The 23,840-nt window shown below is 41.4% G+C and overlaps 2 protein-coding genes across 2 annotated transcripts in view; one reads left to right on the forward strand and one right to left on the reverse strand.

Moving 5' to 3' along the window:
- Positions 1 to 9,523, reverse strand: part of LOC310713404 (myelin P2 protein-like) — a 489,621-nt gene extending 480,098 nt beyond the window's left edge. The window contains exon 1 of the mRNA XM_083517500.1: positions 9,361 to 9,523. The gene's annotated coding sequence lies outside the window, so the exon portion shown is untranslated. The remainder of the gene's footprint in view (positions 1 to 9,360) is intronic.
- MRPS28 (mitochondrial ribosomal protein S28) overlaps positions 1 to 17,795 on the forward strand; it is a 32,618-nt gene extending 14,823 nt beyond the window's left edge. Inside the window, exon 3 of the mRNA XM_083517487.1 lies at positions 17,498 to 17,795. Coding sequence (XP_083373613.1) covers positions 17,498 to 17,648 — 151 coding nt within the window. The 3' untranslated portion in view covers positions 17,649 to 17,795. The remainder of the gene's footprint in view (positions 1 to 17,497) is intronic.
- The last annotated feature ends 6,045 nt before the right edge of the window (positions 17,796 to 23,840 follow it).

Consider the following 23,840-nt stretch of genomic DNA (forward strand, 5'->3'; position numbering starts at 1 on the left):
TGTCAGACTGTACCAGATATGGAGAAGTGCCTCTCTTTCAGATCTTCTGCTTTTGCTTCAACTTAGTATTTTTTATTATGCTTCATTCCTCTGCATCTGAAATCTGAGCCCAGATGAAATGCTTTACTGTATAAGAATACAGCACAAAGAGCAACTATGGATACCATTTATTTCTTATGTGAATATGAGTAAGAATATATAGGAACAAGCCTTTCTGATCTCATTTTTAAGATACCAGATTACTGTGTCAAATTCATGGGCATTTCTTAAATGCTGGTTGCAGAGTTTCTGATAGTGTGAGAGAGATACCATGAGGGAAGGAATGGGGATTGTGGAAAGGTTAAAAGAAACTACAGTGGTATCTCTGGTTAAAAACTTAATTCGTTCTGGAGGTCCGTTCTTAACCCGAAACTGTTCTTAACCTGAGGTACCACTTTAGCTAATGGGGCCTCCCGCTGCTGCTGCGCCGCCGCCACACGATTTCTGTTCTCATCCTGAAGTAAAGTTCTTAACCTGAGATACTATTTCTGGGTTAGCGGAGTCTGTAACCTGAAGTGTCTGTAACCTGAGGTACCACTGTACCTTGCACTTGCATAGTGCCATAACCCTGTCTGAAAGAATGCAAGAAATGCGCTTGCCTCTTCTGTCTACCGTGTGCTTAATTTCAACGCAAGCAGAAATGGCAGCAAGTTTAGTTGCATTTTGTTTTCATTAGATTGTAGGCATGTGAAATACAGAAGGATCTCTAGAGCCCAAGCAGTGCACAGAGAAGGGTATGGTGGGTGGGTGTGATGGTGGCAGGATGCCTAGCACCTCAATCTTGTCCACTGTTCAGAATTGGGGTATTTTTTTATTGGCATGTACAGCAAAATAATAAAAGGGCCCAGCGTGGAATCTCCTGGATCCTGAGCTCCTCTTGCAGCCAGCGTCTTCTGGCATAGTGCCCAATCCAGGCCTGATCAGACCCAGTCTGTCTCCCAACCACCACCATCTGCTGCTGTGAGTGCTCAGGGGGCAGGGGCAGGCTTGGATTGCTCAGCCCTTGATTTCCTCCTCTTGATATCCTAGGACTCAGCTAGATTGGTAAAGAAAAAGCGATTTATCTGTGTTGTATATGCAATATAACATTGTGCCACCAGATGGCGATGTGGAGTCCTGTTTTTCTCTACCTGTTTCCCCTGTTTAAATTTACAACGCTTTTAACTGAAACGCTTCTTTGATACATCGAGATCCAGCCCTACTGTTCCTCTCAGTGGGATCATGTCGGGGATAATAATACAGTATCACATTCATTTTTTGTCCCACTTTTGAGGGGCCCAAGGTGCAACCTTTTAACAGCAAGCAGAAAAAAGAAGCAAACAAAGCAGATAACAAGCAACAGAGAAGAGATAATGTAAGAACACTTGAGGAGTCAGGGAGAGTCAAATAATACATCTAATGTTCCATATTGGCATATGAATGCCTTTTTCTTTCAGGTCTGTTTTTTAAAGCTAACTTAGTAGATTAAAAACAAACAAAAAAATAAGGCAGTACTGCCTTGGAGAGAGAGCATCAGTCATGAAATTTGAAAAGAACTTGGGTAGCGGTGAAAGCAATTTCTCTATATCATCTTCTGAATAAAACAAGACATTCATGAATTCTTAGATGTTTTGTGTCTTCTGCTCTGCAAAATCATTGTGAAATGTGAAGTCTGTCCAGAATGATATTAAAAAACAACAACAAAAAACAGCTGCTGAATTTGCCCAACTTGTGCAGCTGTTGCTTGATGTCTGGTACTGTGAGAGCACCTTTCTGGCAGGTTCTCAGGCTCCACTCGGAGGTCAGAACAGGATTAGGACAGGAACCATTTTGCCTATACTGACAGCTGCACTATTCAGTCAGTGGGGTCTGACATCAGCTTTGGAACTTCAGAAGAATTTACAATTGGTGCACAATCAAAAATGTTTATATCTCTAGCCAGAAGTCAGACATACTGAAAAGATAGATAGGAGAATATGGTGCGTTGTGGTTTTTTAAAAGCACAACAAATAATCTTTCCTTCGCCCATCAGTTGTGTGATGACCAGCACTGGGTGAAATCCCCAAACATCTCTGGCTTCTCCCCAGCTGTAACATGACTAACTGGCTGGAGGAGCAGAGAGGAAATGCATGTTTCCTCTGCAGCAACAGGGAGTGATGGGAGCGGTGAACCAAGAAATTGGTTCAGGGTGTAGATATTCTTGTTTGGTATAATTCTTTGTTGATAGTTGTAAGCCACCACTGAATGTCGCTCCCCCCCCCCCGACTTTTTCCCAGGCCACGTCCCTCCTCAGCCCTGTTCTGAGCCCTCCCCAAGAGCCACTGCCTGGCTGGAATGTGTCCTTGAAATTGGATAGTGCATCTTGCTTGTCTGGATGGAGAATGTGTGTGTGTGTGTGTGTGTGTGTGTGTGTGTGTGTGTAGAAACCTCTGACTTTTGCGTGGCTTGAATGTCTCCTGTACAAAGGTGAGAGTCACAACCGTAATACAGTCATACCTCTTGTTACATTTGCTTCATGGTACGTTTTTTCAGGTTGTGTCCCACGGCGACCCGGAAGTACCGGAAAGGGTTACTTCCGGGTTTCGCTACTCGAGCATGCGCAGACGCACAAAATGACATCATGCGCAGAAGCGGTGAATTGTGACCCGCCCATGCGCAGACGCGGGTTACGTTCCTTTCAGGTTGCGAACGGGGCACCGGAACGGATCCCATTCGCAACCAGAAGTACCACTGTATAGAATTAAGATTATAATACTACTATAGCACTAGCAGTTCAACAATTAATTTTATTTAAGAGAGCATAACACTTATCAAAAAGCCACTTCATATCCCACAGTGGCCACACACAACTTTTATAATGGGACGCAAAAGGTCAGAAACCCCTTAACGGTTTTTCTGGCAGCTGTTTCCTTAAGAAGGCAACAAGGTGGGTAGGTGACAAGCACAGTCTCTCTCCCCACCCCACCCCTCAGTGTCCCACCATCAGCTGTCATATGAAGGCTTGTGGGGAAGAATAGGTTCATTGAATCATAGAACTGTAGAGTTTGAAGGGGTCCTGAGGGTCAGCTAGTCCAGCCCCCTGCAGTGCAGGAATGTCATAAATGAGTTTTCCCAAAGATAAGTAGAATAAACCACATTTTACAGTACTTTGTGGTTCAGTCATACATATGTCACAGTCCTATTTCAGTGGGTCCCATGGGGTTACTCATGAAACGTGAAAATTGTATTTTTCCCTCTATGTAGAAAGAGAATAAAGTTTGCATTTGTTTGCTTAGTCTTTGTTGGATGAAAGCTTCCAATCCAAGTGTTTGATCTGGTCATCAGCTGCCAATATGTGGAAGGCCTTGTCTGTACAAAACTTCCTGTCAAATTCTCAAGTAACATAAGGTTTTGAATGAAAAAGAAGAGGGATTAGTGAAAAGCCTAAAAATACTGTGTGTAACATAAAGCCAGGCTGTCAACAGTAAATGACCAACGCCTTCCCCTAAGCCACTTCAGACTTTGTTACTTCATTCAGCATTTTCTTCAAAATTATGCAGGGAACATTTTCTTTAAAGTGGGGAGTGCAAAGAAAGGCCAGAAGCAGAATGGGATATTTAATATGCAGTTGTACTAGTCTTTTCCATGTGATAATACCAGCCATTGTTCAGATCAGGCTCCAGTGACACAGTGCATTACACTTTTGAGGCTCTTGTAGTTTTTAATATAAACTTTCTGGGATAAGGAGTGCTTGAAAAGTTAATAGCAAGGCAGGAGAGGATCTTGGTATTGAGCAAAATGCCCTTTCTTATGGAAGAGGAAGGCCTATGTTTCATAAAATCTCTAGTACCCAAAACAAGTTGTTCAGCAACAATGTGATGGATGTTTCTTCCATATAGGCAGAGAGGCTTTGGAGTACATGTTAGAAGTTTTCTATTCTTATTTCTTTTGTCCCTGCATTTCACTTCAACGTTCACTTAAAAATGTGGAAATTTCTATTTTCTTATAAATATTTTATCTTTCTGTGGTATGGTTATAATTAAAATCTTAGTAGTAAAGTGCTTGGAATTTAAAAAGATACATTTCTGCTGCTCTTTCTTTCACGTTTACTGGAGTTGACAGGAGGGTGTTCCACAGGGTGCACGCGACTACAGAGAAGGCCCTCTTCCTGGCTCCTTGTAACTTCATTTTTCACAGTGAGGGAACTGCCAGAGGGCCCTTGGAAGTGGACCTCAGTGTCCGGGCTGAGCAATGGGGATGGAGACACTCCTTCAGGTATACAGGGCTGAGGCCGTAAAGGGCTTTAAAAGTCAGCACCAACACTTTAAATTGTGCTCAGAAACATACTGGGAGCCAGTGAAGATCCTTTAGGACTGATGTTATATGGTCCCAGTGGCCACTCCCAGTCACCAGTCTAGCTGCAGCATTCTGGATTAGTTGTAGTTTCTGAGTCATCTTCAAAGGTAGCCCCACGTAGAGCGCATTGCAATTGTCGAAGCAGGAGATAACCAGGGCATGCACCACTCTGGCGAGACAGTGTGCAGGCAGATAGGGTCCCAGGCAGAATCCCAGATGGAGCTGGTAGATAGCTGCCCTGGACACAAAGTTAACCTGCACCTCCATGGACAGCCGTGAGTCCAAACTGATCCAAAAGTTGCATGCCTGCTCTTTTAACGACACAGTTACCCCTTTCAGGACCAGGGAGCCCACCCCGACCCGCCTACCCTGCCCCTACAAAACGTACTTCTGTCTCGTCAGGATTCAATCTCAACCCGTTGATTATATAAAGCAAATTTGCCACAAGTTACCTGTATATCAGAAATAGCTGATATATGTATTAAGCACCACCGGAATTCTTTGTTATGTATTGAGAGGTAAACAAAGAACCAAAGAAAAGAGAATGATTAAATATGATACGAGAGCAATTAAAGATAGTAAAATGAACAGCCTTGAAAAAATGGGCAGTGGAATGGCAAAAGCTGATGTAAAGTTGTAAGCTAAGTATTGAATACTAAATTGTTTTTATAACTGAACTGGATTTGGAATTTATTAGATGGAAAATTTTGAAAATTATTGTTTGGTTCCATGTTGATATGCCCTTGGTGTTTGTATATTTTTTATAATAATATTTTAGTAACTTCACAATTAAATGCTATTCAAATTATGATCTTAATAAACAATATATTTTAAAAGAAAGCAATTCTCATAAACTGCAGTCAATATCTGCTTTCCTGTTTAGGTTTCCAAATCAGGCACCTCCTGTCTCAGAGAGCCAACTGTTAACATTATTTAGATGTCTCAAAGTGTTTAACGAGGGATTGGATGGCCCAGTACATCAGTGGATAGAATCACTTTATACGCACTGCTTTTCCCCTTTTGTCTGAGTGTGAGAAAACTTTCAGAATAATTCTTTACCCCAAGGGTATTTCTAGATTGCTGGTACTGCCAATACTTTCCTCAATCTTTTGTTGAACAGTAAAGCGGCTCTGTTCTTTTTATTGAGAAGTGTGCTAGAATTTCACCTGCCACTTAAATGCAGATAAATGCTTTTGTTTAGAAAAGTTTGTTTGAAAAAGTGGTTGAAAGTGAAATGAATTATCTCTGAGGTGTTTGGTGTGTACACACCCACACCCACACACAGAGGCAACTTGATATTGTGGGAAAGCTTCAAGCACCTTCCGAGATGGCAAATAAAAAGAGAGATACTGAGGTTCAATTAATCTTGCTCACACTCGGGTATATGATTTGTGTAGTGTGTCTTAATGTACTCTGCTGTGAAATGGCTGATAACCCTCGCCAGCTGAAGGTGGGCTTTTTTCTTGTTCTTGGCAGTGTGATTCTCACCCGTAGAAATCTGTGAACATCCTAGAGTGTTCTTAAAGGCTGTCACATGGAAGAGGGAGCATGCTTGTTTTCTCCCGCTCAGGAGGGTAGAACTTGAACCAATGGCTTCAAGTTACAAGAGATCAGCTGTTTGAAAAGGCATGACTTGGTTGTCTTTTTAATTCGTTTAAAAAAATGAATTAATACAACATTTTCAGGCCATGAGGCCTGCTTAATTTTTTTTTAAAGAAGGGACAGGATCTTTAAATTTAGTCTTCTTTGGGCCTGGTTCTCACTGATGTTGTAGACTTGTGTCTAGACTGCATCACCTAAAAATTACAGATGGGACTTAATAATAGAATTGTAGAGTTGGAAGGGATCACAAGGGTCATTTGGCCCAACCCCCTGCAATGCAGGAATCTTTTTGCCCAGCGTGGGGCTCAAACCCACAACCCTGAGATTAAGAGTCTCATGCTTTACCGGCTGAACTATTATATTAAACTTTGGGACATTCCATCATGCGACAGGAGCAAGTAGCAACAGGGGGAGTTTGGAATGTTTCGCTTCTATTTTTGCTTAATCACAGTTTTATCATGCTATCCAAATCAACAAACTGCAGTTTATGTTGATTATGGTTTGGTTTGTGATAAGCCAGTTCAAAAGCCAGGTTTAGCATGTTGTCCACTACATACCCTGTATATAGAAAACTTGATGTCATAGAGAAGGCTAGACTTCGAAGGGTTTAAGATCCAGGAGGAAAGTAGAAGATCATTTCATCATGTGAACCAAGTGGGACAGCCAGATACTGGTTTACCAACTCATTGAGAAATAGATCTTAATCGTAGTACAGTTCTCTAAATTTTGACTCTTCCATTTCTACAAACTATTATGGTGATGATGATGATGATGATCATGATCATGATGATGATGATTATTGAGTTGTTGGCTCCCACCAAGTCACAGTGACTTCCACTGCTACAACAGGACTTCCTCTCCCCTCAAAGCTGCTCTCTCAGAATAGGGAGGGCTGCAGGGGGTAGCATAGTGAGAGGAGAAAGAGAGAGAGAAGGGAAGTCCCATTGCACAGGTAATAGTAGTAATTTTAATTCTTCTTCTTCTTCTTCTACTACTACTACTGCTGCTGCTGCTGCTGCTGCTACTACTACTACTACTACTACTACTACTACTACTACTACTACTATATTTGTACCCCGTCCATCTGACTGGGTTGCCCCAAGGTAAAAGGCCTTGTACTAATTAATGGATGACTTTGTTAGGTATAACCATTAATTTATTTTTATTTATTTGATTTATGGGTCAACTTTTTATGAATTTCAAGGCGACTTACAACTATGCAATAAATCATGAAAAGTAGATTTTAAAACAATGCAACTTCTCCCACAGATAAGTTTAAAAACAATGCAAATAAACAACCAGGGCAGAGACCTAAATCGGCCCCGCCCCCAAGCTTTGAAAAGCTTGTTGACATAAGGATGTTTTTAGTTATTTCTGGAAACGACAAATAGTGGTATCTGTCAGATTTCAACAGGGATGCTGTTCCACAATACAGGGTCAGCTACACTGAAAAGGCTTGTTCCAAGTTACTATGAAGGGGACTTCTTATATTTTTCGGTTGCTTATTTTTTAAAATGGCATGTAATAATAACAATAATAATTTATACCCCATCCATTTGGCTTGGTTTCCATCTGGCTGTGTTGTACATATGTTATGCATATGTTATGCATCTGTACAACACAACTACAGAAGGCCTGTTTATATTTCATTTTAGCATCAGCTACTTCCTCCTATTTTAATAGGGTACTTTGCTGACTTTCTTTTGGTCAGAAAGGATAAATATAGCATAGCAATTTATTTTGTTTTTCCTAATAAGAACAGAATTAGTTAAAGCTGCTGTGATTGTTTCACCAATATGTAGGCTTATTTATAATTTCTAGTTGGTATTTTAAACTTCTTATGATCAAATCAGTAAACTTACCGTAATTTGAATTTATTATATTTTCTCAGAAATGTATACTACTGAAAAAATATAGGTTCATTATGCTCTTAGGAGTATCTTCATAGATTTATTTTATTTCCTACCGTCCTGCCAAAGTAGCATGGTGCAGCAAACAACAAATAGTAAAACAATACAATTGAAAATAAAATAGAAACACATTTAAAAACGTCTTCACAGCATTATAAAACAGTAACATACCTTCATAGCTAATACTTTCAGCATTGTCAGAAACAGTATATTTAAGTCACTAAATGACTCACTGAACAGGAAGGTTTTCCATTCCTCCTGAATATTAACATGGGAGACAGACACACTTCACCAGGGAAGACATTCTACAAATGGGGATCGGCCACTGAGAAGGCCCTGACCAAGCAACACCTGGTGGCACTACTACCTACAGGGCCTCTCCTGTCAGTCATAGGACCCAAGATGGTTGGTATAAGGAAGGAGGCCTTTAGATACAGTGGTGCCTCGCAAGACGAAAAGAATTCGTTCCGCAAGTCTTTTCGTCTTGCGATGTTTTTTGTCTTGCGAAGCACGGTCCGTCGCAACTGCGCCTCTTCAAGCGGCTTTTAAAAAAAGTGCAAGACGTTTTCGTCTTGTGAAGCAAGCCCATAGGGAAATTCGTCTAGCGAAGCAACGCAAAAACGGAAAACCCTTTCGTCTAGCGAGTTTTTCGTCTTGCGAGGCATTCGTCTTGCGGGGCACCACTGTACTTTCATTTTGTTTAAATGAGGTTATAAGCCTGAAAATGTCAGACTGAAGTGCAGCACATTTTAAAAAGTGTGGTTTGTTTGAATGCCCATACCCAGCCAAGCAGATCAACCATGGCTTGTTTCCTGGCAACAAATCACAATGTTAGGGCAAGGCTTGTTTTATTAAGATTTGGTCGAAATGGAACAGCCTGGCATAGCTGTGGTTAGTTAGCCTTCCCAAGCTACAGAGCCAGTAGCAACTGGAGAACAAATCAAGGTTTGGAGAAACAAACCAAGGCTTGTTTGCTCATCTGTAAGACAACCTGTGGTTTGTTAAACAAGCCATGGCTTAGTCATGTGTGAATGCCGCTGATATTAATTTGCAGCCATACTCAGGAAAACAAATGCTTTCCATAGGTATGCAGAAAATTTTACACCCAAACATCTGCCTAAACACACAGCATTTTCCATGGAAGGTTGTAGCTCTGAAGGTCCTGCTTACAAAGTTGCAGCAATGCAACTAAGAGAACACATCTTGATTTGCAGTACTGAATTGTTTCATGCAGATGATTCCCGGGGGTAGAGATGTTACCAAACAGGGGACTTCAATGAACAGAGACTGTGAAGAAGTCTACCTGCCTCCTTAAAGGTAAAGGTAAAGGTACCCCTGCCCGAACGGGCCAGTCTTGACAGACTCTGGGGTTTGTGCGCCCATCTCACATCTATAAGCCGAGGGCCAGCGCTGTCCGGAGACACTTCCGGGTCACGTGGCCAGCGTGACAAAGCTGCATCTGGCGAGCCAGCGCAGCACACGGAACGCCGTTTACCTTCCCGCTGGTAAGCGGTACCTATTTATCTACTTGCACCCGGGGGTGCTTTCGAACTGCTAGGTTGGCAGGCGCTGGGACCGAGCAGCGGGAGCGCACCCCGCCGCGGGGATTCGAACCGCCGACCTTTCGATCGGCAAGCTCTAGGCGCTGAGGCTTTTACCCACAGCGCCACCCGCGTCCCCACCTGCCTCCTTAATGCCCCCTTTTGTTGCCCTTTATGTGGAATGATCTCTTTGTTAGATGGAGCAAGCTGAATCACCGCTGCCTGGGACCTCAACAAGCTGTGCTTGAGAGAAACAAGGCAAAGAGCAAAAACTGATCATGGCCTATAGGTGGTGCTATAATAAATAGAATATGCCGTAATCCTCTCACACTATCCACTTACTTTAGGACACCTTTATGTTTGACTCAAACCAAGTATTCTTTATTGCTAACTGTGCCTATTATTAATTGAATCCATGTAAAATGGTCCTGAAAACCCCAGTTTTTGCACTGACTGCTATACTTACCCTGATGTACCATTACTACTACTAATAATAAATTATTTATACCCCACCCATCTGGCTGGGTTTCCCCAGCCACTCTGGGCAGCTTCCAACAAAGTAAATAAAAAATACAATACAACACAATTAACCATTATTTACCCACTTACATTCTAGAGTGTACTGCATAATTGTGGCCCGTAGCCAAGTTCTGTAATACAGCCACATATTCCTCAATGTTAAGCACACACACTTGAAGGACTTCACAGTGGGAACTTATGAACCTGTGACGCCTATTTGATGAGCTGAAAAGACAGATTTGGTATCAGATTAAGACCCACAGAAGATCTGCTGTACTATAGGTTTATTGGAGAAGATGATGATAGAAAATCCCTTGTGGTGGCCAACAGTTCCCAGATGAAATTGCTCAGACACATTCTAAATAACATACAGTTTAAATAACATACAGAATAATGGTTTATTCAAACAGTATGTCTAGAGGGATATGAATCAATCATATTTTTTTCAAAAAGGGAATATATGAAAAGTAGTAGGGGGGCTATTTTAGTTGCACATAACCAAAAAACAACAAGGCCCAGATACAGTAAGTTGAAAAATGAAATTCCTTATTGTTATTATTGACATTTTGTGCAGCATCAATAAGTTCAATTATTTTTTTAAACTACAAAACATAGTTTGTCCTGTTTGAAAGAAATACTGTGAATACAAGTTACATTTAGGTTATGCATTGCATCCATACTTCATATATACATGATCCTGGTTTTTTTTGGGGGGGGGTAATCATTTAATTTAATTAAATTAGACTTTAACATGGTGCACATGATAGCTTTTTTCCCCTTCTCATTTTAATGTTTTCTCATCTTTGATACCTATTACTATAAATTTTAACTACTATATTATTGTTTGGTGAAAGGTGGTCTTAGAACTATTTTAAGAATGCTTAAAAATGTGTATTTATTAATTAACTGGAAGTGTTCAGGAACAATGTCTGATTCTGGCTTCATTTATTAACTAACGTACTTTTGCCCAGCCCTTCAGTTGAAGAGATCCACCAAGGCACCTAAAAGTAATTCTTAAACCCACGTAAGAACTGTTTGACAGTGGAACAGACTCCCAGGGAAGGTTGTGGACTTTCCTTCCTTGGAGACTTATAAGCAGAGGTCAGATGGCCATCTGTCATGGATGCTTTAGCTGAGATTCCTTCATTGCAAGGGGTTGGACCAGATGACTCTCAGGGTGCCTTCCAACTTTTACAGTTCTATAATTCTGTGATAAATAACATACCATTAAACACAATAAAAACCTCACAAACCATAAAACGAAGAAGTACTTTTAGTTGAATTCCCCATATCTGAAGATTATGCCTCCATGTAAATAATTTTTAAAATGTAGGGTTTTGAAGTTTTTTATGCTGCAGCTCATTGTGTGCATATATGTGTTTGTGAGTCTCTTGTTAAAATCATGATGAATTACAACATTTCCCCCATTATAACGGTTTGAAAAACTGGTGGCTATCGCCATGATTTTCTGTAGTACAATATACATTATCCTTAGGATTTACAGTAATCTCATATTAGTTTTATTCTGTGATTAAACTGCAACCATTATACCTGGCATTAATGCTACTCAGTGATGAATTCTGCTTCTACAGCAGTTGCTTATTCTAAAAATAAATGCAAATCAGTCTTGGTGATAGAAGATAAACTTCATGAAACTCAATTAATTTAGACAATGAAACATGCGTTTGGATAAAAATAATAAAATACATTTGAGGATATGGGAAAAGAATGTAGGAGTGCCTCCTAACCAAGCAATCACATGGGCATTGTTTGTGAGGGTTTTTATTTAAAGCTGGGTTTGTATAGTTCTGAGCACACAGATGTTCCTCTTGGCGTTCTTACAGTATTAGCCAGTATAGAGATTTTAGTAGCATAGAATGTGAGTCTCTTTGTTGAAGACAAAGTGCTGCCTGTGGTGGGAACTGCTGCAGAGATGGGAATGTAGCGTAATGTATTGTTTTAGTTTTCTGACTTTCCCCCCACTCTAGTAAAGACTGTACATTTAAAGTAGTTTTGTGAGCAGTGGATTGTTTCATCCAAGCCTGGGTAATAACATACTCCTCCAGCAGACAGTCTTACGAGGTATGCTTCACATAGTTAGCATAGTCATGTGGCTTGCTTCAATTCTAGGTATCAATGCCGCTTCTGTGCGTTTCAAGATTTAACAACATGAATTACAGGAGTTTTGACCCTAAAGGTGGCATAGAATCTCTTCTTGAAAAATAATAAAAAAGAGCCACACAATAAACATCTATCTTTGTAACTGTATAGGCTACCACTTCCCAGAGGCTTGGAGTAAGTATCCACAAAATTAGAAAAGGACAAAAGATCTTGGGGGTACACCCAGTAGTGCTTGAGTCAACAGCAGTTTGCATAATAAATCTTTCTCTGTTCCTCTGAAGTTACCTGTACCCTCTCCAGAAATTTGGATAGAGGACCTACCAGACAACTGTGGGTTTTTGTTTTACAGGGCTGTAGTGGAAGGAGAAACTAGGAGCTTTGTGTGGTGCAAGATTCCTCCCACCTCCCATGAAGCCCTGCAAAATGCAGCTCACAGTGTTCACTAGGTCTTCAGGCCCTTGGGAAAGCTTTTCAGGGGGGTGAGAAGGGCAAGATTGCTTGCATGAGCTGCCTTCTGCACATGCAACATTGGATGTAACCACGAATCCCAATTTTAAATCCAATGTAAGAAAGCTTAAAACCTCAAACTTTGAAACTACCAACCTGCTGGATTCACCATTGTCGCTGAAAAAGTTGAAATAGAAAGGACTTAACAGTGTTCAGGAGTGTGTGTGGCAGAAATGCATCTTGCTTAATACAGTACAGGAATGTGCAGTCTTATGTATTTGGACCATAACAATTTTGGGGTTGTGTGGGTCAAAAATAGCTCTTGATTTGAACCTAGGAGACAAGATAAATAGGGAACCAATGCAAATGTTGACAGACTATTGTTGTATGCTCCTGGTAGCCCAGCTTCCTGTATCAGGAAAGTAGTCTGTTGTAACCTGAGCCTCTGGGAGCACCAACATAGCTCTGAACTTACATGACCAAAGGAAGCTGAGCCATATCATTGGTGGGAGTCCCTATCATCACTATGCTCCCTTGTGTGAGACCTGATTCTGTTGAAATTCAAGTGTGAGAGATGCTGAGGAACAAACCCATTCATTTGCTGAAATTTCAGCTTAACAGCAGCCTTGAACTACACTGCAGAATACAGACTCCTCTTGTCAGTTCTGTACCTCAGATAGCATGTCATTCTTTTTCTTTTCAAGGTGCAAACCACTGCAGTAATCATTACGCTCCCTCAGAATGGGACTTTTAAGAACAGACAATCCACGAACTTGGCTAATGAAATACAGTAGCTAGTTACATTAAAAAAAGAAAACTGCATGAAATTCGAAAACATTTGTAAAACGGCAGCTTGATGTCTTGTTGGCTTACATTCTCATTGTGAAGTTGTGCTTTATTTATTAATCTCAAGGTACTTACAATAAGATATACAATAAAACAACTAAAAATAGGTTTAGAAACAGTTTGAATGAACACACAAAGCAACTTGCATTGTTTTTCATCCAACTGAAATATTATTACATTCAGAGTGGTAACAAATAAAATGTTTCCCACATCATTATTGTTAAATAGTAATGAGAGGCAAAACATACCCTTGGATTCAGTGAAATATTTTCAAGTTTCACAGATCTTACACTGGGAAAGGTTTGCATATTGTTACATACCTGCTTGCACACCCTGGCTGCTATGGGGAGAATTATGGTTCGGCCCATTATTTTTTAGCATTTTGCAACTTCACCCTCTAGAACCAGAAGATAATATGGGGTACAGAAAGATGTCTTGATGTAAGCTGGCTATTGTGACATTTAAGGGCTCTTGGCATGCTTGCTTGCTTCTGTCTTTTTGCTATTCAAGCTCTGATGCTTGACAAGAGGCACCCGAAAAGTATGTAAACCTTATGGTACTGGAAACATATGGCTGGGAGAGCAAGGAAGAGTTATTTTGATGTTATGCATAGATGTGCAGGTACTTCAGACAGTCTGAAGGAAAGAGACAGTTATCTCCTGTCACTGTCCTTTTGAGATGGCGTTTCATCTCAAATTAGGTGATAAATTCTATAATACTGCCTTGAAAGGTGACTGGCATTAACTATTTTTTATGACATAATCACATGCGATACAAGTTTTGCGATGACAGGAGTTACTTTTCCTGAGTTTCAGTTGTCAAATTCTTCTGCATCTTGCCACAATGAAAAGGTTACAGATTTCATCTTTGATTTGAAAGGAAATGTATATAAGTCCCACAGGGAGGCAGATATGCCTTAAAAAAGAAGAGAAAGGTGATTCCCCACCCCCATCCCCTGGAAAAAAAATCTCTCTAGATGCAACATTCTACAGCACACAAGTTGTTCAATGGGCAGCAGCAACAGTATGCAGATTATTGTTGAAAAACTTTTTATTAAAAGCGTGTTTGCAGCCTAGAATGCTTTATTTAGGTATTTTTAAAATACATTTATTTTTTATTGCTATAAGTCTCAGAACAATTGAAACCACTTGTCTTAGGAACATTGATTTTAATGGATCTACCCTTGAGTATGATTTTGTTTGCTATCACCCTTTGCCAGGGAAGGGAAACCTCTGGTCCGTGGGCAAAATGTTCAAACAGCCACCCCACTACCTGTCATCATATGACATCAGGTGTGAGACAGGTTAAAGTTGCAGCAGCAGGTGTGCATTCCTGATTGTTTCTTCACATCAGGGCTTACATTCAGTGCTATTTAAATCTGGTGCTGAGTCTAAGGACAGCTAAGATTGGTTCCACTCAGGAGCTGCTGGCTGAAGTCGATCCCTGCTGAAAGCTTTTTAAATATAGCACCCAATGCAGGCTCCTCCGCTTTCTGGTGGGCACAGATTCACCTGATGCCAAATGGTGTCAAGTTAGTGTGGATCTGCCAACATGTCAAAAGTGGCCTACTGCAGAAGCCATGCAGATTTTTCTTACATACGGCTTGTTCTTTTATACCGTTAATTCTTTTAATGTTTTCAACAGTGTGCCTGTTTTATAGCACTTAGATTAGCAAATCTGTAATTTTCTGAATCCCACAAGGGCCTTTCTTTTTTAAATAGTATTATTTTGTCCAGTACTTTGGGAAGGCTTTGTGTACATTTGAATGAAAATGACGTGTATAATGCAAACCCACCCCCTTTCTACCATACAAAAAGCTGTTCCTAGAAAATAAACAATTCTGCAATAATAATTATTTATTCTCAGCTGTCCTAAAAATCAGAATATCTCTTCACAGGAAATCCGACTGAAAGGTGTTCTGGCCGTTTATCTGGATTGGGGAGAGAGACCAAAACATCCTGTGATAGCACTCATCTTGACTTGTATATTGAATTTTCCTGAACCAGTGTGGCACTCTCCAGATGTTGGGAACTTCATCTCCCATCATCACCGACCATTGGCCATTCGGGATGGAGCTGCTCAATAGTATAGCCCACAATGTGTAGAGAGCGATACATAGACTACCCCTACACTGGAGACTCCATTGTGGCCTGCTTATGACAGTTGTTTTAGGCTTTGAATACTACGTTATAAATTCAGCTGTATTGTATAACTGTATTGGAAGCCCTGATGATCGGCAAAACAAAGCAAAAATTTTATAGTGGCTTGGCTTGCAAGAGTAACTAACAACTAGTTCTTCCAACTAGTTGTAGTGAGAGTTCTCTCACTAATTAGGTCCATTCCTAATTTCAAGGCTATGGCAGGTGTTAGTGGGATGAGGTGTATGTAATAGCCAGGAAGCTCCAGTTATAAAGAAGTACCAGTAAGTTTTTTTCTAGCATGAGTCCATACCCAAACAGATGATGGGTCTCTTCGCTTCAGTGTGCTTTGCATTCATCATGTCAAAGCCTTAGCACAGAGAATTCCTTCTAAGAAAGCAAAGCAATTTCTAGAGAGAATTGGCACATGCTAAGGAATGCCTATAGGGGGAAATGTAAAAAAGTAAAAATAAAAATCTCCAAGTGAAAAGCTTTCAAATCACCCCCTCATGCAGAATTGCAAAATCAGATTTAATTGCTCTCTTTCTATCCTGTTCAGACAAGCAGGCTCCTTTGGGTGCATAGTAAATGAGAGTCTTCAAGGCAAAAACTAATATTTGTTTGGCTCCGGCTATCACAAAAAAATTAAGCAAGGGAAAGTGCAACTGGAAGTCAGAACTGAACTTTTCACATGCTATACCTTATTTGCCATTTCAATCTTTTAATGATGAGATTTCTTCTTTCTTGTAACCATAGAGGAACTTGGTGGTGGCAGAACCTAGGATAACAATAGAATGTTTCCAGATATAGCTTGCATTGACTGATCAAAATATCAGGGGTCAGCAAACTTTTTCAGCAGGGGGCCAGTCCACTGTCCCTCAGACCTTGTGGGGGGGCTGGACTATATTTGGTGGGGGGTGAACAAATTCCTATGCCCCACAATAACCCAGAGGTGCATTTTAAATAAAAGCACACATTCTACTCCTGTAAAAACACACTGATTCCCTGACCATTCGTGGGCCGGATTTAGAAGGCGATTGGGCCAGATCTGGCCCCCGGGCCTTAGTTTGCCTACCCATGCAATATAGCCTTCAGTTATATGGCTCCTTGTTACTCTTACCAGTGCTACAAGGTGACCAGGAAGGAGACAGTGAGGTACTGCAGCAATCAGGAGAGAGATGCACACACACAAAAGCCAGACTAAGTTAAATGGAAACTCTTGAAATTGGATATTTTCTCCATAGTTCCCCCCTCTCTCAAACCACCATCAAATCACAGATCTCATATCTCCATTGACTGAACCCTAAAATTATGGCGCTGGTACTTTCGAGTGCTATCACAACACAAAAACATGAATCGAAAGCATGGATCCTTAAGGACCCTCATAATTTTTATGAGGGGTCCTCTCAGATTATAGGCCACAGATGTGTTCTGTGATTTGATGTTTGTTTTATTGTCAAACTATATAAAAAACATGAGGCTCCATGAGGATCTGTACCTTGGGTGACAAGCACCACAACAAAATAGCTTTTCATTTGAAGCAGCTTATCGAAGATCACAAAGGATAAGGTAACAGTAAAGGGACCCTGACCATTAGGTCCAGTCCTGTCCGACTCTGGGGTCGTGGCCGAGGGAGCCGGTGTACAGCTTCCGGGTCATGTGGCCAGCATGACTAAGCGGCTTCTGGTGAACCAGAGCAGCGCACGGAAACGCTGTTTACCTTCCCGCCACAGCGGTACCTATTTATCTACTTTCACTTTGACGTGCTTTCAAACTGCTAGGTGGGCTGGAGCAGGGACCGAGCAACGGGAGCTCACCCCGTCGTGGGGATTTGAACCGCCGACTTTCTGATCGGCAAGTCCTAGACTCTGTGGTTTAACCCACAGCGCCACCCGCATCCCTATATCTTACAGTAAATGAAAGAATTCAACACAGTCACATTATTGCCAAATTTAAAATGCTGTATTTGAGAAGATGTAAGTACAAACAGTGCTGAACATTTTTTCCTTTTTCTCACCAGGAAATATCAGAAGGGATCCAAAGTCCGGCTGAGGCTTACTGACCTTGAACTTTCATCTAGATTCTTGGGAGCCAAAACAGACACAACTTTACTGGAAGCTGATGCAGTGCTCTTGGGACTTGTGGAAAGCAAAGAAAATAGACAAAAATAGCAAATGCTATTTCCTCTCCCCAAAACCCTCAATATAGATTCACTCCTGACTACATTTTAGCAAATTTAGCTAGTTATTTGATTTGTGCAGCACTTCAGTTTTTTGTGATGGCTTGGCTAAGCAATAAAGATTTGAACTGAATTAAAACGTTGAAACCATTCTTCCACCTCTTTTGCCTAATTGATGCAAGTAAATATAAATTAAAAAGAAACCATCTTAGCAAATTTGGTTCTGTAATATCTATTTCCCTTCTGTTGCCTTCATACTATTAATTGTTTATATTAATTCTATTTTGTATTCATATTTAATCCAAGAAAGAGGTATATTTCACCATGTATGACAAACAGTGACACAAATTCATGACAGATGAAATATGAAGTTTTCTGATTAAAGTGTGAACCGTTGAATGTCTTAAACTCTGAAGCTTCCAGTGACAATCAACTGGCTACATTCTGAAGGCCAATGCACACGACCACCCCAACTACTACTTGACCTCAAACTTGTTGTTTGCACATAGCAGCAGGGGTGGAGGGAGGTCAGCAGGAAACTGGTGCAGAAGCACTTTCCAGATCAGCTGATCTTTCCTTCAGAATAAAAGCTGCCAGTGTAAGCACATTTTATTCACAATATTTTAAATGTAATGTGTATTTTGGTCTCCATGATAAGTCAGGAGAAATTCAGTATATGCCACTTTTAAAAGGAATTATTCAGTACCAGTCATTTCAGTGATGTGTGCTAGGTAAGTTCATAATGCATTTGTGTCTCGTATATTGAATCCCATTATACCTGTCTTTCATAGAATTACAACAAGTCTTAACTAGAAGCGTAGCAGAGTACAGTGGTACCTCGGGTTACATACGCTTCAGGTTACAGACTCCGCTAACCCAGAAATAGTAACTTGGGTTAAGAACGTTGCTTCAGAAATTGTGCTCCGGCGGCGCGGCAGCAGCAGGAGGCCCCATTAGCTAAAGTGGTGCTTCAGGTTAAGAACAGTTTCAGGTTAAGAACAGACCTCCGGAACAAATTAAGTACATAACCAGAGGTACCACTGTATATAAATTATTTCTTCCACCTGTAAGACCAGACTATTTGAAATGTCCTGTGTAGCTACTCTTGATCTTCTCTTCAGTATTTCTGGTAAGTAAAAGAGTAAACTGGATTTAAGTCCAGCCCAGTTATCAAGGGTAATTCTGACTCTAAAATAAGCTACAGCTATAACATATTTCTCACAGCACGTTCTGGGTAATAAGATGCCTTTAAAAATAACATGCTTGGAATGGAGACATGTTTTAGCATATTCTGCATACCAACCAATAATGAGAGGTTGTTTGTCAGATCGGAAATGCTCTAAGCCAAAGACAACTGATCTCTCATGGTGTTATTTATTAGGAGAGCTTGAACATGAATTCCATATGTTACCCTCCGGTTAAAAAACAAAGAGAGATGGGCAATACATTTTCAGGAACCAACAAGTGTCACCAGCAAATATTGGGGGAAGGGAGCGGCAACCAGAAATACTTTTATGCCCCTGCTTCTTTTATATTCCATACAAAATATGACATCCATACTTCTTTGGTATGAGCTTTTAGTATTGCTAGGAATTATCATCCATCTTGGCTTGTCTGAGCTGTTTAGTTAAACACCAAATGCTGGGCCAGATTCAGCCAGCAAGTACTGCTAGCAGAAGCCCACACAAGGACTTCTGCTAGCACAACAGGGCTTTTCCTCCCCCTGCAAGTCTAGAATATTATTAACTGGTGAACTGCCCATACTCTGCAGCTGCACTGCTTCCTAGACTGTTTCCAGGCCCAAATTAAACTGTTGGCATTAAACTTTAAAACTCAAAGCACTTAGGACCAGGTTACCTGAAAGACTGTCTTCTCCTATACAGTGAGGGGGGAAAGTATTTGATCCCCTGCTAAATTTGCCCATTTGCCCTCTGACGAAGAAATGACCAGTCCATAATTTTAATGGTAGGTTTATTGTAGCTGTGAGAGACAGAATAACAACAGGAAAACCCCCAGAAACCCAGAAGACAAAAGTCAGAGATTGATGTGCATTATAATGAGTGAAATAAGTATTTGATCCCCTATCAACCAGCCAGATGTCAGGCTACCTGGTACAGGGGTCAGCAAACTTTTTCAGCAGGGGGCCGGTCCACTGTCCCTCAGACCTTGTGGGGGGCCAGACTATATTTTGAAGGGGGGGGGAATCACCCAGAGACGCATTTTAAATAAAATCTCACATTCTACTCATGTAAAGTAGTAGTCCCCCCGTTATGAAACAGCATTGCCAGAGAGGTTTGCCTCCTACTATTTTTTATGGTCTTTCTGGTACCAAGTGAACATCTAGGTCTTTAAAATAACTTGTGTTTTACGACCAGGTCCTTAAAATCTGTGTTTTGTATGCGTTTTTCATTTTAACAGTTGTCATTTTAATTGTTGTATTGTTTTGTGAGCCACCTCAGAGAACTTACAGTATCACTAGCAAGTCTACAATTGCATTTCATTATTTTACACACCCTTCCCACTTCAAGAACATGGCTATGTCTGTGGTTGCTCATTTATGACTGCTCAGCATCAAATCAGTGGGAAACATATTTCTCCAACAATTATACCCTGCTTAATAAAGTTCTTTGGATTGGGAATATGTAGAGACTCTTCTGACCTGTCAGTCACAATCCAATATGCACCCCCCCCCCGAGAACTATGAGATATTATTGGTTATGCAAATTGAGTTATGAAATTTACTGATACTGCTCTGGGTTAATCAGTGTAACCACATGTTCAAACAGACTTTGCAAAGTACACCCAGAGCTCATGTAGACTACTGTGTCCTGAATGAAGTTGCATAAGACATAATGCCAGTGGCTAAAGCTGTGCTTATTAAATGAATTGGAGCAAATTTTCATATGTTGTGGTTAGTGAGGTAGGTCGGTTGAGTACTAGGAGCTAGCATAGCCGGACAAAAATATCCATGGTTTCAGCATCACCAACACACACACAAACACCCTGCCACATTGTTCTGTTTACCATCTAGTCCAGGGGTCAGCAAACTTTTTCAGCAGGAGGCTGGTCCACTGTCCCTCAGACCTTGTGGGGGGCCGGACTATATTTTGAAGGGGGGGAAATGAACGAATTCCTATGCCCCACAAATAACTCAGAGATGCATTTCAAATAAAAGCACACATTCTACTCAGGTAAAAACACATTGATTCCCGTTCTGTCCGCGGGCCGGATTTAGAAGACAATTGGGCCGGATCCGGCCCCCAGGCCTTAATTTGCCTACCCATGATCTAGCCCGATGAGTTATGTAGAAACTTGAAAAAGGCCATGTATTTTGTGATAAGGAATTACACAGTTATCTAGTGCATCGAAGTAGTAATAATTTTTTTTTGTACCCCGCCTATTTGACTGGGTTGCCCCAGACACTCTGGGTGGCTTCCAGCCTATATAAAAACATAATAAAACATTGCACAAATAAACTTTCAGTTGGTCTGCACTCTGCAGCCTTCCTGGGCACCTGCACATCTTGAAAAACCCACAATGTCCTTGGCTGAGCTACTCTGAGTACAGAAGGCAGGGATGCTAACTACCTTGTGCCTGTCTGCTGTTTGTTGTGGTGGCTTTTAAGTGAGCTCTTCACTTGTAAATAAATCAGAGCAGAAAGCTTAAAAAGAAAGATGGAGGGAGTTCCCTTTAGAAACAAAATGGGCATGCACACCAGTCTTAGGTGCTTGGTATCCACCTACAACTTCCCACATCAGTTAAAATTCAGGGAAGGCTGTCATGAGGTAACTTCTTCCATAGGGCTTTCAATGATCAGGGGGCACAGGCAGCTTGGGAGGCTGCAAAAATATTTAACTGGGACAAAAAAAACAAGCACACTATCCAGAGACACCTTACAAAGATAAATTCTATGCGATGAACGTATACCAAAATTCTAAAGTGTCCTGTGAAAGGTGGAAAGCTGAAAGCCTCTTTTGCAGATGTAGAAAACTTTTGAGTTTTCTAGGCAGAAAGACCCAGCTGCACAAACACAAGATGGAGGACACCTGGCTTGACAGCAGCACATGTGGAAAAGATCTAGGGGTCTTTGTGGACCGCAAGCTTAACATGAGTCAACCGTGTGATGCAGCAGCAAAAAAAAAGCTAATGCTATTCTAGGCTGTATTAACAGGCTTATAGTGTCCAAGGAAGGAATAGTTCTGCCTTGGTCAGACACACCAGGAGTCCTGTGTCCAGTTCTGGGCACCACAATTTAAGAAGGATGTTGACAAGCTGGAACATGTGCAGAGGAGGGCAACCAAGATAATCAAGGGTCTGGAAACCAAGCCTTATGAGGAACGGTTGAAGGAGTTGGGAATGTTTATCCTGGAAAAGAGAAGACTGACAGGAAATATGATAGCCATCTTTAAATATCTAAAGGGCGGTCACATGGAAGATGGAGCAAGCTTGTTTTCTCCTGCTCTGGCGGGTAGGACTCGAACCCATGGCTTCAAGGAGAAAGGAGATTCTGACTAAACATCAGGAAGAACATTCTGACAGTGAGAGCTGTTCGAGAGTGGAACGGACTCCTTCTAGAGGTTGTCGACTCTCCTTCCTTGGAGGTTTTTAAGCAGAGGTTGCATGGCCAGCTGTCATGGATGCTTTAGCAGAGATTCCTGCATTGCAAGGGGTTGGACTAAATGACCCTCGGGATCCCCTCCATCTCTACAAGTCTATGATTCTGAATAGTTGGGGAATGAGGTTTCAGCACAGTTATTATCAAAGCGCCACTAAACAGTACAGCTTCCTAGGTGACCTTGGGCCAGCCATTACCTCTGAGGCTACTCACGAGGGTAGCTCTGAAGATGAAATGGGAGAGGGAGAGAAGCAGAGGCATAGCTGGGGGCGGCAGGGGGCACTGGGCACCACATGTCTCTCCTAAGAGTGACGTGGTGGCTTGGGCACTTGCAGGCTGTGCGCCACCCCTGGTACCTGAGCAGCTGGCTCTGCTGCTGAAGAGCTGCTTGGAGGAATATTTATTACAGTAATGAGACCAGTAGAGAAAAGCCTGCTGGTGCCTTGCGTAGTAGCCCCATGAACCCTGGGTTGGGAGGAGTGCTAGGAGATCAAGATCTGTGTGTGTCCCCCCGTTTTGCCAAACAAAGCAAGCTGCCTGGCTTTGGGGCAAAGCAAGCGTGAGCTGTGAAAGAGCAGCGGCTGCCTGGAATCTCTCTTTGCTGTGCTCTTTGCCCCTTGGGCTGCAGCTTCCCTGCACACGCTGGATCACAGGGGAGCTGAAGTTTCATTTACCGACTGAGCAGCTTTGAAAAAAAAAAGCCCCTGTTCCCAATTAGTGTTGCAAGTTGTCCAGATCAATGGCGGGTTAAACTGAGCTGCCCACTCAAGTGGGGGGCGTAGCGTGCAATAAAAGGAGAGGAAAGAGCCGGGTGCGTGGGGGGTGGGGGGTGGGGGGTGGGGGACGCTTGCATCTCTTTCAAGGGACTGGATTCTTTCAAGCGAGCTGGATTCTTGTGTGAAAAACAACTGCCACAATACTTAAGTTGTAACCTTCTCACCCCTGACGGCATGGGAAAGTGTACTTCTCAGCTGTCAGTGAGGAGAGAGGCCGCTGTAGTCATGAGAAATTTTGATAAAAAATGCAGCTTCAAGCTTGCCCTCCTCTTTTGCACATGTCATCGTGCCTATCAAACGGCTTAATTGGAAAATTAGTCGTGCTTTTCATTTAGAGCCCTGAAAGTTCAAGTGCCAATAATTTCTCAGAGGCCTTTTGTTTTTGTTTTTGTTTTATTTACTAAGAACATATTCATTGAGGGACACTGGAGAAAGACCTACTACAACAGAAAAACCAAATGTCCAGCACCTTTGTTCCTGATCCATCCCTTTTTTGTTGCTAACATCATAAAAAAGTCATTTTACAAACGTGATTCCTAGGCCCTTTCATTTTTACCATGATGGTTTAAAATGTAGTGATTTATAGGCTACCCAGTGTTCGGGGAACATGATTAAACGAACGATATTTTTTTTCTTAAAAGAATGAGTGGAAATATCATATTCTCTGTTACTATGATATTATGGAACAAAAGATTGCTCTTAAAATAGGTGGTATCTTGGAACCCATTTATAACCACATTTTAATCCATCAGTATTTTTTGCACCTGTGAAAATAAACTTGAAAGTCACAATG

Source organism: Podarcis liolepis (assembly GCF_965112155.1).
Source record: "Podarcis liolepis genome assembly, chromosome: 8".
Classification (NCBI taxonomy): Eukaryota; Metazoa; Chordata; class Lepidosauria; order Squamata; family Lacertidae; genus Podarcis; species Podarcis liolepis.